This window comes from Diuraphis noxia, unplaced genomic scaffold (assembly GCF_037042655.1).
Source record: "Diuraphis noxia isolate RWA-SAM2 unplaced genomic scaffold, SU_Dnox_SAM2 contig0003, whole genome shotgun sequence".
Lineage (NCBI taxonomy): Eukaryota > Metazoa > Arthropoda > Insecta > Hemiptera > Aphididae > Diuraphis > Diuraphis noxia.
In genome coordinates this window covers 35,669,874-35,687,283 of record NW_028301713.1, presented here as the reverse complement: position 1 = coordinate 35,687,283, position 17,410 = coordinate 35,669,874, and the positions used below count along the sequence as shown (strand labels likewise).

The 17,410-nt window shown below is 27.4% G+C and overlaps 3 protein-coding genes across 4 annotated transcripts; 2 read left to right on the top strand and 1 right to left on the bottom strand.

Moving 5' to 3' along the window:
• Positions 1 to 1,905: 1,905 nt before the first annotated feature.
• LOC107161693 (trafficking protein particle complex subunit 12) lies at positions 1,906 to 4,802 on the bottom strand. Its single transcript, XM_015508203.2, has 8 exons — positions 4,408 to 4,802; positions 3,608 to 3,822; positions 3,298 to 3,528; positions 2,988 to 3,239; positions 2,783 to 2,929; positions 2,556 to 2,731; positions 2,340 to 2,475; positions 1,906 to 2,249 (listed from the first exon to the last, which is right to left on the bottom strand). Exons 1-8 carry the CDS (start codon positions 4,643 to 4,645, stop codon positions 2,019 to 2,021), a joined length of 1,626 nt encoding a protein of 541 aa, XP_015363689.2. The 5' UTR covers positions 4,646 to 4,802; the 3' UTR covers positions 1,906 to 2,018.
• A 114-nt stretch (positions 4,803 to 4,916) lies between these two features.
• LOC107161691 (uncharacterized) lies at positions 4,917 to 9,717 on the top strand. Its single transcript, XM_015508201.2, has 4 exons — positions 4,917 to 5,572; positions 5,669 to 5,803; positions 6,660 to 6,738; positions 6,974 to 9,717. Exons 1-4 carry the CDS (start codon positions 5,373 to 5,375, stop codon positions 7,751 to 7,753), a joined length of 1,194 nt encoding a protein of 397 aa, XP_015363687.1. The 5' UTR covers positions 4,917 to 5,372; the 3' UTR covers positions 7,754 to 9,717.
• A 790-nt stretch (positions 9,718 to 10,507) lies between these two features.
• Positions 10,508 to 16,822, top strand: HSPBAP1 (HSPB1 associated protein 1). 2 transcript variants are annotated; one of them, XM_089223957.1, is made up of 9 exons: positions 10,508 to 10,862; positions 11,542 to 11,711; positions 11,778 to 11,924; positions 11,988 to 12,124; positions 12,715 to 12,833; positions 12,894 to 13,138; positions 13,233 to 13,292; positions 13,352 to 13,579; positions 13,805 to 16,822. In XM_089223957.1, exons 2-9 carry the CDS (start codon positions 11,550 to 11,552, stop codon positions 13,922 to 13,924), a joined length of 1,218 nt encoding a protein of 405 aa, XP_089080083.1. In that variant the 5' UTR covers positions 10,508 to 10,862; positions 11,542 to 11,549; the 3' UTR covers positions 13,925 to 16,822. The 2 variants fall into 2 exon arrangements, with proteins under 2 accessions (XP_089080083.1, XP_089080084.1); XM_089223958.1 differs by lacking the exon at positions 13,805 to 16,822 and having other exon boundaries at positions 10,516 to 10,862; positions 13,352 to 13,668.
• The last annotated feature ends 588 nt before the right edge of the window (positions 16,823 to 17,410 follow it).

Here is a 17,410-nt window from a genome sequence, read left to right as displayed (position 1 = left end):
TTTAAATATTTAAATTCGTCAAAATTTGAACTTAAAAATTAAAATATAGGTATATAAAAAAACTGTATTTAAATATTTTTTAAATTGTATGCTACAATATGAACTATACTTTCGAGAAACCTTCTTTAAATGTTTAAATCATGGATAACTAAGTATAGAAAATTATGAATTTATATATTTTATAACATAATTATCCAATTTTGGAGATTCAAAACTATTTTTTATTATAATATACGGTATTGTTATTACTATTTTTATTTTTTTATTTTGCCTAATCAAACCACTCAAACCTATGTCAAAACGTCCTATGCTTAATATGAAAAAATTGTGTATATAAGTATTCGATGAAAATATTATGTATTACCTATTTTTAGAGTTAAACCAAAATTTGTTGAAAACTGGCTTTGCTTAAAAATCCCCGCTTTTCCTTAATTTTTTTTTTTTAATCACATAAAGTTTCAACCAAATTCACTTTCCAACCAGGGATAACGCTAAAAATAGGTAAAAAAGGCAATCTCCGAATTCATAACTTTTACTCAACGTCAAAAAACTGAAAAATAAAATCTTCAATTTTAATTTTAATTTTTCATCGACCTGAGAGTAATCTTAAATATTTTGACAGAGACAGCAAATCAGGGATGAAACGTCCATTTAAACATTGCAAACCAACCTAATCAAACCCAATTAAAGTCTAACCTAACTTATGGTTAATATAAATTAGTTAGGTTAGGTCAAATAGTATTTATTATACTTCGCTTAAGTTAAGATCATGATCAAATATATGGACGGATATAAATTTTAGACGGATAAATGGTCATGATCTTGACGTGCACGGATTAGATAATTACCAATAGTATTTGGCGGAGAATAACGTGGATATCAGTGTCTAACTCCTAAGCCTTTATTAAAAATCTCCTATTACTAAGGAAAAGTGTTGGTTGATGCGATATTATAATATTATTTGTATCACAACAACAACATGATATGCATAGCCGCAATTAAGTACATTTTTCTAGAGGGGACTAGAATTGTATCAGAAGCACAAAATTTGATATTCTAAACTAAAAAACTTGGGGAAGGACTATGGTTAACATTGTGTACCTTGCTCCTCAAGGATCACAGGTTGTGCCTATGACAATGACTGACCCGACTGTCCCACCGGCGTTGGCCTTGCAAAAAATTAATTTTTTCATATAAATAATTTGTAAGAAAATTGTTGTTATTTTTTAATATTTCTACCCATTAAAAAAATATAATAAGTAACTATTGGCAACCATTTAAATAAGCAACAAATAATCATACGTGTAATCACTTTTAGCATTGATATTATCAATGCTTTTAGCTACTTATAGGGGTTGAAAAATAAGTTATAAGTGTTATAACTCCTCCTACCCTCAAGGAATCTACTATCTACTTATTATTTCTTCAAAAATTACATTATAATCTGTAAAATATAACTAATAGCAATCATTTATAAACAAAATAAAATGTTTGATTTCCAACATAGATCTATAAATCTCTATGTGATCACTTTTTTCAGTCAATTTTTCCAATTTTCTTTCCGTAAAAAACACATTTGGACCATCATGAAAATTAAAAAAAGAAATTAACCAAATATTGTTTACCTCCTAATGATAATAAATTAAACCATTAGTTAATAATTTGCTCTCAAAATAAAAATACATATAGTAAAAGTACTAAAGGTAGTAAAGGTGCTTCATCCTCTCCAAATAAAAGCACAGCTGTAACCAGTTAATAAGATTTAATCAAGATTAGGAAGTTATCCCTATTTTTCAATCATAAATATCCTATTGAATATCTATAATTATAATACAATAATAATATAATAATTTCGAAGAGAATTTTTTTAACAAAAATATAATATTAAAATAAAAATGAGATAAATTAAAATCATAAACATAGAAAACATTTAATTAAAATCAATAGATTAATAATAAATAACAAATTTTTTTGTTGATATTTTAACATCACATAATTTAACAAATTAAGTAGGTAACTTAATTTATAATATCGGGAACACTGTTTTTATACTTTGAAATAATATGATACTTGAGTAGTCTCTGTTTATTGGATGCAGAATTTTGAAACTGATAAAAACAACATATGTTGGATAATAAACTATCATTTAATGCTAAATCTGGAAATTTTTGTACAGCATCTTCTAACAGTGTTATTGCATTATTTAGTTGTCCTTCATAAAATAAACATGTAGCCATGTTATTTAAAGCCTGTAACATAATATGCACAGGTATTTATTATTTATCCTAACATTTAAAAAATAATATTTAATGAATTATAAAAGAGCAATTATTTACTACCATGACTTTATTTGAGTCCATTATGTATGCATTTTCAAAATGTTTATAAGCTTCTTTGTAATTATTTTGAGCAATGGCTAATAAAGCAGCATCTATTAATTCACGATAATCAGCTTTATTTTCACCCAATATTTTTCTATATATAAAATAATATGTTATTAAGTGATAAATATAATACATATAATTTAGTTGATTGACTCATATAAAAATACTAACAGTGATTGAGGTTTCAGTTGAGATGATTTAAGAAAGTATCCATGAGCTTTGAGATCACCAACTTGTAAATAAATACGGCCCAATGCAGATAAGAGTGATCGAGAGTGTTCAATTGTGTATTTCAATCGTGGAGTTTCAATGAGATCTTTTAATAATTTAATTGCGAGCTTAAAATCCTAAAAATATAAATTAGATTTTTTTCAAAATAATTTTTTTTTTTGTTCTACCTTTTGGTTTACAGCACAGTTAATAATTGAATGTATAACTCTTGCTTCTCTTGAGAACCAAAGCAATTTTGAAGTGTTTCGGTCTTGAATTGTCAACTCTACATTTCTACCATCTTCGGTAAGTCCATTATCTAAATTTGATATGATCTAAACATAAAAAAGCAAATATAACTATTAACCTAAATATATCCATTCAAATTCTTACTTTTCTAACACCAACGAGTACTTCGAATAGTTTAGTATAAACATTAGCTGATGTAATTACATACTGGGGTAGCTCAGCAAGTATAAGCCTAAAACTAAATGGCACAAGTGTCCCATATTTGTTACCATACAGTTCCTTATACCATTGTATGTAAAGATCTGGATGATCTAAATTATCCCAAGCCAATGCTTCTTTGCTAATGATTTTCCATGCACAAATTTTCACTAGCAGTGCAAATCTCGTGAACCACAACTAAAATTCTGCTATTATTATCAAATACAAAATATACTATTTAAGGATTAAACATTACCTGAAGTGAAGTTTTTGTATGTTTACTTGGACAGCCCACTTGCCCAGGACCTTGACCATACATTGCCAACAATCGAGTTGTCAAGTTTAATGCTTCAGAAAAGTTGCTCTCTTCAATCAACAATTTCAAACCTTGTTCATCCTGTGTAACTTCATCAATTGTTTTACTTTTAAATGCAGCTGCCTCAGTTTCGCCAAGGTATGACAATAGGTTTTCATATAATTTAATAGTCTACACAAAATATTGAAACAAACCAATATTACAATTAATGTATTAAATATAATTATTATTATATAGGTAAAGCACATACAAAATTAACATTTTCAACACCAGGCATGGTTAACATGTCTCTGGGCAATGTATGATTCATTTGTGAAGCCTTTTCAAGTGTATTTTTTGTTTTAACAGATGGTATCCAAGCAAATCGCCGTCTTTCATCTTCGGCTGGAACTGAAGATAATTCATACTCATGATTGAATATATTCATAGGATCAACACTGTTATTTCCAGTATTTGGGAATGTTGCTGTAAAAATATACATTTTAACTTTTAAGATAACCTCAACATGAAAGCCAATAGTTAGTTTGATATACAAGATAAATCTTACAAAACTGAATACCAAATCTAGTCAATAATTATTTGAAAATAATTCACACACTGATGAGTATAAGTGTGATTTTAATTTTTAGTAAGCAAAATAATATTCCTTGGGGAAAAATCTTCCAACAAAGAACCCGGAAAAAAAAATTCTTGAAATAAAATATGACATTTACTAATATTTAGATGAGAATGTATAAGATAACATAGAAATATCTAATGTTAATGATATGCCATGTATACCTAAAATAATTAGCAAACAGTATGATAATACTTAGAATACTTGAACAAGTATAGTAATTGATTACAAGTAATTTACAAGGTATCAAATTTGAACTATGATAATAATGTAACTATTATGATGGCTAGTAGGTACTAATATCAGAGCTGCTTGAGGTTCAATCATTGTGTGCAAACAATACAGTCCCCATGTGACGGTGTCGCAAAGAAAAAGAAAATAAAGGTTGGTAGCTACTACTTAAGTATTTAACTATAGTAAATATTGAAACTAACGTTCTTGGATATCAAATGCCGGACTATTATTATGACTATCCTCTAGAGGTTTGATTATGTCAAATATATCGGTTTTTTTTGTTTCAATCTGTTGAAATATACGACAAACTGCAGGTTCTTCTCGTTTGCTGTCGGTTGCAGCGTGAGATGATATATTATCGAACAAGTTCGACGATGGCGATGGATCCTTGAAGTATTCGTTTATAGCTGGTCGCAGTTCCGGTGTTTTTCGATCCATATTATAACTTCCAGTAGATGTATCAGAACAGATAAAAACTAGGATTTCAATTTTTGAACATTTTTTAATTACTCAATACTTGTTGTACAATTAAATTTTTAATTTTTAAAATTTAAATGAACGACTTGTCGATTTATACGACCGGGCCTTAGTATAACCACTGTCCACTGTAAACCCAATTTAATTGAACTCTAATCAAAATAAATTTATCACTTTATCAGTGCATAGATAATATTATTATGTAACGATATCTAATATCTAATTTCTAAATAAACAGCTGACAAAATCCCGTTACTTTTATTAATCGTACAAAAATAAAATAATGTAAAATATATGTACAAATGTACAATATACAATTATTTTTTATCAATCAAGTGGTTAATTTTATTTTTTTTGGTTACTTTTTAGTTTTTCTCAGAATGTAGCGCTTATGTAATTTTGTGGATGTGGACAAAAATGTGAGCTCACCCGATTAAAGTACAAAAGAATAAAGATTACTTTTACATTCTTCTATTCTAAATTACGTTTTTCAAAGTGCGTTACCTATTAAGTCTTCGATTATCACATTAAACCTAATAGATTTCGCTGTCGTATTTAAAATTTTCAAATTCTGATTCTTTCAACTTGTCTCTTCGCAGCAATAGTCTGCCACTTAGCTTAAATATTGTTATAAATTCTTCTCCACATTTGACAGCGTTTTTTTTTTACAATCCAAATTATTATTGTAATGACGTCAAATGTCAAAACAGAAAATAATATTGAGTTGGGCATAATGCCGTCGCAATTGTTAAACGTTGTAATTAATGATTCCAATGGTGTTAAAAAAAACCAAACCGTGGCGACAATTCCATCAATGTCAAAATCAATGAAACGAGCATTAGAGTCGGAGACCACAATAATTCCTATATACACAAATTCCAATTTCAAGTAAGTGAAACAATTTCTTTAATGCATGATACATGTTTGCAAACAATTTTTATTTAATGTTCAATTATCAGTGAATTGTGTTTATTCGGGTTTCAGGCAAGTTAAGTCAGAAAATGGACATTCTGGACGCAAAGGTATATATACTTCCAATGATTTTCCAATCAAACTACCAGCTACACTATTAGCTGAATGTACCATTGAAATTTCAAATAAACCTAATAAAAATTCTATGTAAGTACCTAAAGCTATTGAAATATTTTTAATATCTAAATCTTATACTAGGTAAACCTAATTTAGTAATTTTTTGAAATGACAAGTTCAAATTCCCAATTTTTAAATCCAAAAATAGAATGATCAAAAATATTAACTGCTTGTATAGGACATGGTTTTCTCCATATTTTACCAGTTTATTATAGGAAACATGCCTATTCTTTATTATGAATTCACTGATTGCAATTATGATCAATTAAGAGTAGGTACATCACACCCACATGCATTATTACAATTTTTATTTTATAAACCTATCACAAAATTAATTAAAAGTTCCAATTCTGTGATATTAACTTTTATGAGTAAATTGTGCTACATTCATACTTAAAGATAAGAACGTTATCTGCCTTCTCTTGTTGGTTTTTTGATATTTTTACTATTTAAGATAGTTATAAACATTTTTAAATGTTAATACTATGTTTTACTTATATGATTGAAAATTTAAATATTGTAAAAAGCCAACAAAAAATTAGAACTGCTGGACACAAATTTGTAATTTTGTACAATTGTAAGATTGAGTCAACACATTGGCATACAGTAGTTGTGAATTTATAAAAATTTGATTATTCTGTTTCTGCTTTGAATGAATATTAGTAAAGGATACTAAATAAAAATAATATACACAGCTTGTAACATGTTATTTTTAATCATTTAGTTTTTAGTTTTTTGCACAATATTAAAATTGTATTCATTATGAAATTATCAATGCTTACAATATTATATTATCTAAGACTAGATTAGAATATAATTTTTAATTTCGATTATCTATTTTTATTTTTAATATTTTTTAAATATGCTTGATTTTTATCTTTTACAGACATCACAATGAAAAAAGTTTAACTATTAGAAACCGTAACTTAACAAATTATCAAAACAAATTTGCAGTTGAAAAACAGGTAAAATATTGTATAATACTTGCAAGTGGAGACCTGCCTTTTCAACCCCTTGTACAAATATTAAATTATTATAGTTGATGATTGTATATTGTAAAAAATGTATGAAATTGTTATTTACACTAAAATAATAGAATGAATTTGTAAAAATTGTATAAAGTTTCATTTATGTTAGTTTGAATCAATAATGTATAGTGTAATATCAGATTTGTATTTTGTATTTTATTTTGTGATGCAGTTAAAAGCTACAGAAAATGAAGTATCTGAAGTAGATATTCGCGACATGATGACAAGTGTTGAAGCTGTTTACTCTGACGATGAAGACATTCCAAAACCTGCTGTAGAACCCTGGAATATAGGAACACAACGACCAGAAATTCTTTTTCCATTTTCATGTGAATATTGTCCAAATAAATTCAGCAACCGTGGTGCTCTCTGGCAACATACTGTTGCTTTTCACACTATTGAAAAAACATGTGAATGTAATTTATGTGGACGCAAATTTTATCGTAACTGCAGTCTTGCACTACACATGAAAAGTCATTCAGATGAATACAATTGCGCATGTTCTATTTGTGGTCGCGAATTCAATCGATTTACATTATTGCAGAGACATGCCAAGCTCCACTCAGAGGTGGCTCAGTACAAGTGTACAGCTTGCAATAAGTCATTTGATGATCTGAACACATTGCAATTGCATGCAGCTGAACATAAAGACAAATTGGCATGTGAACAATGTGAAGCTGTATTCACCACTAAAGAATCATTGGACATACACATGGAGGCTATGCATGGTGACCATCAAGAAGATGTCATACAAGTCAGGATGAATGGAGGTGAAAAATCATACGCCTGTCGTTTTTGTGGTAAAACTTATGGGGCCAAAGCTATAGTTAAGAAACATGAACTGATCCACACTGGTGAACGACTGAAGTGCGAAGAATGTGGTATTGAGTTTACTCAGAAATCATCACTAATGCGACATACAAAGCGCATACATCCAACTGCCAGCACATAGAATAAACAATTAAAATTAGTTCTTTCAATTCGATCGTTATTAACATAAAATATTTTTATACATATAAACATATATTTTTAGGTACATAATTTATCTAATATATATTACATAAAAGTAAGAAAAAATCTATGTTGAACAATTATTTTATGCAAAGTTATATTCACAATTCCACAGTTCGACCAAATTATTTTTATTAGTCAAATATAAATCCCAAATTTTTGTACCAAGAACTGAATTATACTTAATGAACGTAAGCTTCTATTTTTTTTTTGACTAGGAATTATATTTACATTTAATGAATGACTGCATTAATAGTGTCCTTTTTATTATAGATATAATATTTAGTTATAATACTCGCGTTTACACTAATTAAAATTGCTTAAGTGATTTTCTATAAGACTTGATAAAACTGCCTGTCCATGACTATTGTTACATTTTGTGGTTAAGCATAAAGAATTTTTTTTATTATATACATTTTATTTTAAGTGGCCACTCTTGAATATCCAGGGTAATCCATTGCTGTGATATGTAAATACAGGTGCTGGAATTGGGTAGTATAAAAAAAAATATGTGATATATACCCAATTCCCAAAATATACATTTACTACAATCTACAACTTATGATTTTTCTTCTGTGATAATTCTAGAAACTGAGCTTTTATTCGTTTGTTCATTTAGTATTAGAAAATGGCATACAATTAAGTCAGTATAAGGTTCTAGTGTTAGTCATAAAGTCTGTTAAATGGTGCAATTTATTTCAAACAGTTATATTGTATTTAAATGATAATTTATATTTATGTTATTGGTTATTACTAGTTTTAATTACCTAATCTAATAGTATGGTTTATTTAACTTCATTATTTAATACTAGGTTCACATATATTTTAATTGATTATCACAATTCACAGTCCTAATTTGATTATTTGTATATAGTTATTCCATAACTATAACAGTAGTTCATTATTATTCTATTACATTATATAATAATTTATTCTAGTTGTTATTATTGAATCCTAAACTTAACTTTGACCACATCACTTTAAAAACCAATTTTGGATAAATTCCAATTTTTAGTTATTATTTAATTTTTGTTTAAAATAATGACATTTTCTATGAGTATAGATATTTCCATAACAGACAATTGTCATATAAAATAAATTAAAGTGGTAACACTAATGTGCACTAATATTACCTATATATTAGTCAACAATACTTCTCTGCCTCAAAAAACTTGCCTTGTTTACAACTTCTTTATAGTCTCTCCTTTGCATATGTTTTTTTATATATATATATATATATATATATTACATTGGCCAATTTATGTGTTATTCATTTTTATATAGTATGTTATATTATTTCTAATAAAATTATTAAATTTATAGTTTACAATGTTGATAATAATAATATGAACTTTATTTTAAATTTGTAAATTGTTATATTCCTGTGCGTACAAGTTTTTTTTTATCAAATATTCATGTTTAGTTATAACATAAGTATGTATTTAAGTGTATAATGTATTTTAATTTAAAAAAATATATATGAAAGTACATATGAGAACAAAAATGACTGAATAGGAATAATCTTAACTTTTTAACTAATCATGAACTGTTATCTATCGTAAAACAAATTATCAAAATGTTATGTTTAATGACCTTTATACTACCTACTGAAAAATATAATATTCTAACAAATAAATAACCTTTAATGGAGGGTAAAACTTATTATTTTTATAGTCTCTTTTCAATGCTCATCAAAACATTTAATGAGTTGAAAATTGTACATTAAAAAGATTTAAACTGTGATTACTTCAATACCTAATTTGTTAAAAGTTTGTTATTGTTACAATAAAAAAAAGACAAATTATTTTTAACTATATATGTATATATGATGTTAAAATGTTTTCTGCTCTTTATTGTTATTGCATTATCTTAAAATAAAGTTATAACTTTTCAGTTAATTGAAAATGTGTTCTTTGTTTAATCGAGTTTTTGTCTTATGAATTTCAAGATTTGATCCTGAATTCCAATGTAATAACATCATTTAAAATTTAATTTTGGAATTGAAACAAGTAATTAAATATTAATAATATTAATAAATAATTGGCCTATATGATGTAACATTGCATCTTATGAGTTATGAATATTGATTTATAAACAAACTGAGAAAAAAAATGATTAATTTGTAATCTTTTTAATATTATCCTCAGTTCTTACCAACTCCCAAGTCCTAAACTCTTAATGACCTAAGACCTAACTACACAAATTTATAATTATTACTAGCCACAACTCAACAAGTTCCCTTGTTGTGAATAGGTTAGTATGTTACATAATATTATATGTTCTAGTGACTAGTATACCATCAATTTTGGATGATAGTACTAGCTACATGGCTATGTTACATAATACATTCTACTATACTAATTTATTAGTTTATTACTATTCTACATTAATTTGTAAAGACAAGTTGTTCTCATCTAGTTAATATTTTATGTAAGTGCCAACATAACAATAATTTGTCTTTAATCTGAGGGTCAATGAACTTACTCAATGGAGTAAAATTATCATTTACAACTGTCTATACTCATTACTCGGTTCAAAATGAGATCGGTACACGGCGGCGACCGGTTTTCGTCGGCGGCGCGCAGACCACCTCCGACCATGCTGCAGCACAAAGCCACGCCCATGCGCAGTAGGTGGTACCTGACACCTATACTGAACTGAGTGTACCGATCTCATTTTGAACAGGCCATAGAGTAATTACTCTGTGGAACAGACTATAGATACCGGCTTGATAATTTTGTTCAATGATAGTAGATATCACTCAGATTTTCAGATTTCGGTATTTACTATTTTCAGAGGATTTATTCAGGAATTCGGGATTATCATTTCTCATTTAGTCAATTTTTTTTTCTCAATACTTATTGACAAAGTGACAAATGACTTCTGTTATGCATTACACATTTTATTGTTTTGTATATTTTATCATTATTTATTATTATTGAAAAATAAAATGAATAGTTTGTTAATAAATTGTGTTGTTCGTTATTATTAAAAAAAGTTATATGTAATATATTGATTCCACGAACATTAACAAGTATCTACCTCGTTAGGTGAGTTTAAATGTTTACTGTTTAACTGTTAGACATTTAATGCATTTTTAATCCTAAAATCGTGAGAAAGATAATATTCTGATTTTCTGACGAATAACTATAAGTACTTAACAGCCAATGGAGGCTACATAATTTTGATATCTAACCATTCCCTTAAACCGTAACCAACACTTTTATAGCATAAATCTCAATCCTAAGGAATGGGCTCATTATTTTAATAATTTAATGATATTCAGAGTACATCTATTTTTAAATTATTAATTGTTTACTACTCCTGTGTTTAGGACCACCGCCAACATTGCAATAAAAATATATTTAAATACTATCATAGATTGTACACTGATCACAAAATACAATGAAATTAAAATTGTGCAGTTAGTTTAGAATTTTATATAAAGATAATGATGAACCATCTTAAATTATTAAAGGTATCCATCTCAGATATAGAAACTGGTGATGGGCCAAATCAAACATTGTCAGAGTATTGAGAAACTAAATAATATTTTATATTTTTGTACACTATTTGATCTTAAGCTATATAAAAAAAAATAATACCTAGGCAGTGGATCTTACTATAATTTTATTAAATTTCAATAGAAAGTATTCAATATCAGTTTAGTTGAAACCTAATTAATAATTAATTATACATATATTTCTATTTAATTTTTTTTTTTCGCAGATTTGATTATGGATAACATTAAAAACTTTATTGAATCATCTCGAGTTCCGATTGTTTTTAATGATATGTTAGATGATTGGGAATTGTTTAAATGGGATTTAGACAAATGGAACAATATATTTAAACACCAGTTATTAGACTGCAGAAAAGGAAGAATAACATGCACTAAAGTAAATTTAACTAATTATATTAATTTTCAAATATTATATTAATTGTTTAAATTTATTTATTTGCAGGAACCTTTATGGGAAAATAAGTGTTTGCATGAGAGTCATTCGTTCAGCGAAGTTATAAAAATGTCAAAAGATATTGAGAACAGTGGAAATTGGTTATATTTTGATTATAAACACATTGGAAAGACAGTCGATGAACACATATTCAAAGTTTGTTCCTTTTAATTCCTTAAGACACTTAGTTAGATACTTAACATGTTTATTTTATTTTAGTCAATATCATGGAAAAAATTTGGTTATGAAAATTTAGGTCCAAAAGATTCAACCTTGTGGATAGGAAGTATTGGTGCACATACACCATGTCATCAAGACTTATATGGTATTAACTTAGTGGCTCAAGTTCATGGAAGGTTAGTTAGTTGATAATTTTTGATATAAAAACATTTTAATATTTTTCAATAAAACAGAAAATTACACGAGTATAATACATATTAAGTTGTTATTTGTTATTATTAACAATATAATAATAATACCTACAATTTTTTTGATTTTTTTTTAGTTCAAAACATGTTATTTATTAAATGTAAATTTTTTCTATTTTTGAATAATATAAAGTTTGTATAGTTTTAATTGTATACTAGAATTAACGTCAAACAAACTAGCGGTTGGTGGCTCTGCCGCAGAGAAATACAAACACAAATCATTAGGAGGTAATCACAGAAAATACTTGTAATTTTTTTATTATTTAACAAAATTAAAAAGTTTAATGACTTGTTTGAAATGGCAAGGGTGCTGTTTACATATTAGGTATTATGATTCTGTCAAACAGTGTTTCACTTCCATGTAATTACTAATTACATGTTATTCATTCTCAAAAAATTCATTTTTCTTGGTATATAATACCTTGTGATGGGAAGAGCGAGTTTGTTTGACATATATTATTAAATGTCTGCTAAATGTTAAATATGACTATAGATTTTAAACTTTAATTATTTGGTAGAAAACGTTGGGTTTTAATGCCACCTGAAATGGGAAAATATCTGAAGCCATCTAGAATCCCTTATGAAGAGTCGAGCTGTTATAGCAAAATTAACTTTTCATGTCCAGACAATATTAAAGGTAGGGTTATTATTCGACATATTGTAAATTATGTGTTCTTTATAATATTTTACATTGCAGATATTGATGTTGCTTGTAGATGTGTGACAGTAGTTTTATCTCCAGGCGATGTACTAATTGTCCCACATAAATGGTGGCATTATGTTGAAAACTTAACCACTGCTATTAGTATTAATACTTGGATACAGACTCCTAAATATGACAACATGGCTCGGTTAAATGAATCTGTGGTTCGTTTTATGGCTAGCAGTATATGTTCTGGCGTGTCTGAGAATATTCAATCAAGATTACTAAATCCAAATGAAGTAATTGATAAGTATTTTATTGACTATGAGTCTATGAATAATAATTACTGATTAAATATTTACAATTTTAAATCAAATGTTATTCATTTTTTAGATATTTTCACCATCCATGATAGCTGAGTCAATTAATTTTATCGACCAAAGCATTAAAATGGTAGTATAAAAAAATCCGGTTCATAATTTTTTTGGTATTTATTTATTTGTACTATTTAGATACAAAATGAAGTAAATATAACAGATTCAAAAGAACCAGATTCAACTTCGTTTATAAAATATCAATATAAAACCTATGATCCAGAACAATATTTATCTAAAGTAGAGCTTGACACAAAATATCACAGACATAACCATACTTCAGGTTCTTCGAAATCAGATTTAAATACCGATATAAATCATAGACTGTTAGATTCATTATGTAATGAAAATGTTATAAATCAAATAGTTAGTAATTTAATCAAAATAGATTAAAAACTATCATCTAGTACAATAACTTGAAAAAATATTAAAAAATAAAAAATATTTTAAAATAATATGTTTATTATTATTAGTATTATTACTACCCTTGATGTTATCATTTACGAGTATACTATGTTTAAGTATTTATTAAAAATGCGAGTATTTAACAAATTTATGTTGAACTGTTTCTAATGATATCCGTTGTGTTAGGGCACCGCGTACGAAATGGTGCAATGGTCGGTTTGCCTATCCGTTGCTTCATACCTAGTTCATGGTTGTCATATTCGCCGCGTCAAGCAGATTGATGGACGTACTTTGAACAAAGTGTAGAACGCAGTCATGGACGAAATATTGGTCATGGGTTGTTTGGGAAGCAACTCTGCCGTCGGTTGCCAATCCGTCGCTACATGCCAAACTTTCCATAGTTACCTACCGTGGTACAATTATAACGAGGCTTAAAAACAGTTCCACGGTGGCTATGGACTATGGATAGCTCATCGTGAACGACAGTCCCGCTCCATCGCAGCACCACCGACATCCCTCACAATATGTCCGCGCTCTTCACCCTGTTGATGAAGGTCAGATGTTTTCCTCCGTTATCGAAGCCCCCCCGGACAGGTAAGCTCCGTCGACAACGGCGCCACCGCCCATTAGCTTCCGTTTTTATTTTGGGCATGGCCTGTTGAAGTAGTTTCTGATGTTCAACGAAACGCCAAGACCTGCAGCTTTGTTAATTACTGTTATTTTTTTAAATTCCATTTTGCATAAAACAGAATGACCGAAAAATAGGGGTGATTAAATTATTTTTTTAGTAATAGTCCAAATCCTACATAATACATTTTTATTATAAGCGCCGGTAATCGGTATATGCTCTTATATTTAAAAAAAAAACCGTTTATAATTTTAAATTTTATTTTATGCGGGAAATTTATGTCTCGCTGTTATTAAAATAGAATATTATACAGACGTGGGGGGCAATCCCCCCCGTCCCTCTCTAATATGTGTTTGCCTATATTTAATGTTTCCAACTTATAAGTCACCTATGTCTTATTTATTTCTTGGTCTAGATTTAATTATTTCACTATATAACTCTTAATATATGTATATATTTTAAATTAATTTCGTACTAGGTAGCAATCATATAATATTCATATTTCATACCTCCAACTCGTTCAGTGCACTATCACCCATAACGTGTTGTTTACAATCTGTTTTTCTACTAATTTTATTAATTCCAAGTGAAAACACTATCAGTACGTACAATACACATTGATAAATATTTTTTAAATTATATTTCACATACCTGAGTGAAGTATTTGTACCTTAAGGCCCCTAATAAAATTATTTACATTGAATAAATAAATTAACCACATGAAGGCTATATATTAAGAATGACTAGCGTGGGAAATAAAAATAAGTCACTCTAAGAACTGGTAACTTTTAATTTGATCTAACACGAGGACAGTAAATTTGTTAAGGCATTTTTTTTTTTATGAGATGGTTCTATTAATTAAACAATAATCTATCATATAGTTTTTATTCATTTTTAGAAAATTATTATTATTTTTTAAGTACTTTTCTGCACTTCTAAGTTGCTTTTCTGAGCACTGAGTTATCTGTTGTCTGTGAACTATGATATGGTACTTCCTATTCATGTGTTTCAGAGTCTTGTTCTTGTAAATTTCCAAATGTATTTAAAAAACCTAATTATTATACAATAATATCAATATGGCAAAATAATTAAATACAATAATATTAGGTACCTATATTATTGAATGGTAGTCTGTATTACTACCTAGTGACTACAAGCAATAATTGTATTCAATAAAAATAAAATGGATGCAAAAACGATTTTGTGAGTTGTCATTTTATGAACATGCGTTAAAGTAGTTCAAACCAATTTCTATTTTGTATGTGACATTTCAATATGGCAATGTATTTGCCTATCGTATTAATCTTTTAATTTTTTAGTGTGTTAATAATTTTGTTTTGATGTATGTTAAATAGTTATATTATAAATTTGTTACCGCCGTGAAATTTAAATAGGTACTTTATTATAATGTTCTACGCCCAGTCTCATCAAGGGCGTATTTGAGTCAAGACCAGGGGGAGAGGAGGTGAAACTAATTTTTCTTTTTTCACGTAAATAAATAAAAATATGAGTACCAGATTTAATTATTAAATCAATATTTAATAATTAAATCTATATATTATATATAATATATATATATATAAAATATATACCAACATTAGGTTGGTAAGTAGTCAAATACTGAAATTCTCAAATAACAAATTCAATTTTCCTTTTCTTCGTTTTAGATAATTTTTCGATTATATCATCAACTGATATAACAATATGCCTGTGAACATGCAGCAAAGCCAAACCTGTTAAGCGATGTTGGCCTATTCTGGAACGTAACTATGCTTTCAATCTACAAAAATATATTTTAGGCCAATATTAGCAAGTAAATAGTAATATAATATGTAAACAGATAATATGGTCAATTATTATGATTACTGTTTAGCGTAAAAATATACAAATATGCTGGCAAGCATAAAAATCTTATTATGTTAAGTACGATACCATTGAGATTTACGATATTTATCAAACGGAAATTGTTTTAATTAAATCAATGTATTATATAGAAAAAATACGAGTTATGGGGGGGTCGAATGCCCTCTTCGCCCCCCCCCTAAAATACGCCCTCGAGTCTCATATTATGCATAAATTAATTAAGGAATTGCCATAAAAATGTATTAATAATATAATGTTACGTTTCAGGTAAAAACACGTTTACTTTGTGTTCAATGTAGATAATATAGGTACACTATATTACAAAAACAACACAAGCTATTGTACAGACATTTATTGTCTCTGACTAACAGTGCGAATTGTACGCTCAGCAGATCACGTTTACCTCCGTTAGTTTAAAAATTAGAGTGAAATGACCTCTTATAATATTTTATTTCAAGATTATTATCTAGGGCAAATGTCCATGTAGCGTCCTCTTAAAGGAAACGCTGCAAATAAAATAGTTTAATCAATATCAAACATTTTAATAATTTACTTAACTAATTTTATGATCCTTTAGATAGTTTTTATGGGTTGACCGTGAATTAAATGATAAATTAATTTATGGTTTATATACCAACTAAATAGGTAGTGAATACATTTATTATAATAAATTATTTTTAATGTTTAAATTTTTAAACAAGACTAATGTATTTTGTGCTTGTTGTAAAAATTACGAAAGTTAAAATGTACCTAATACATTTTCTAAAAAAAATAATCATAAATTAAATGTACATTCACACTCGTCTTGTAGGGTTAGTAAAATCAATCATATTCATTTTTGTTTATTATATTAATGTACAATAAATCCCACAAAATATTTTGATAAAACAAATTAAATTTGCGTTTGTTTAAAAATAAAGCTGATAGAATATTTTTTATTATTATTAATCATCATAAAACATTGTATGATATATTAATATATTATACATTTATGCATAATTATTATAATGTTACATCATATTTATCAATTGTTATTTGTTATGTTATTATAATACTAACCGTTAAAATATACTACTTTACTAGGTTTCTTTACAAGTACCTAGTTGATAGGATGATGCTATCAACAAATAAAAACTCGTTTTTAAGTTGCTTATCAATATTTATAAATAATTAGGCATGATAAGTTAAAATTAATAAGGTAGTAAGTAATAAGTAATATAACTTTAAAATGAAAGGTAATATTTATGCTCATAATTAAATCAAATATTTTATAAACATTGTTGTTTGTTTATTGATAATTT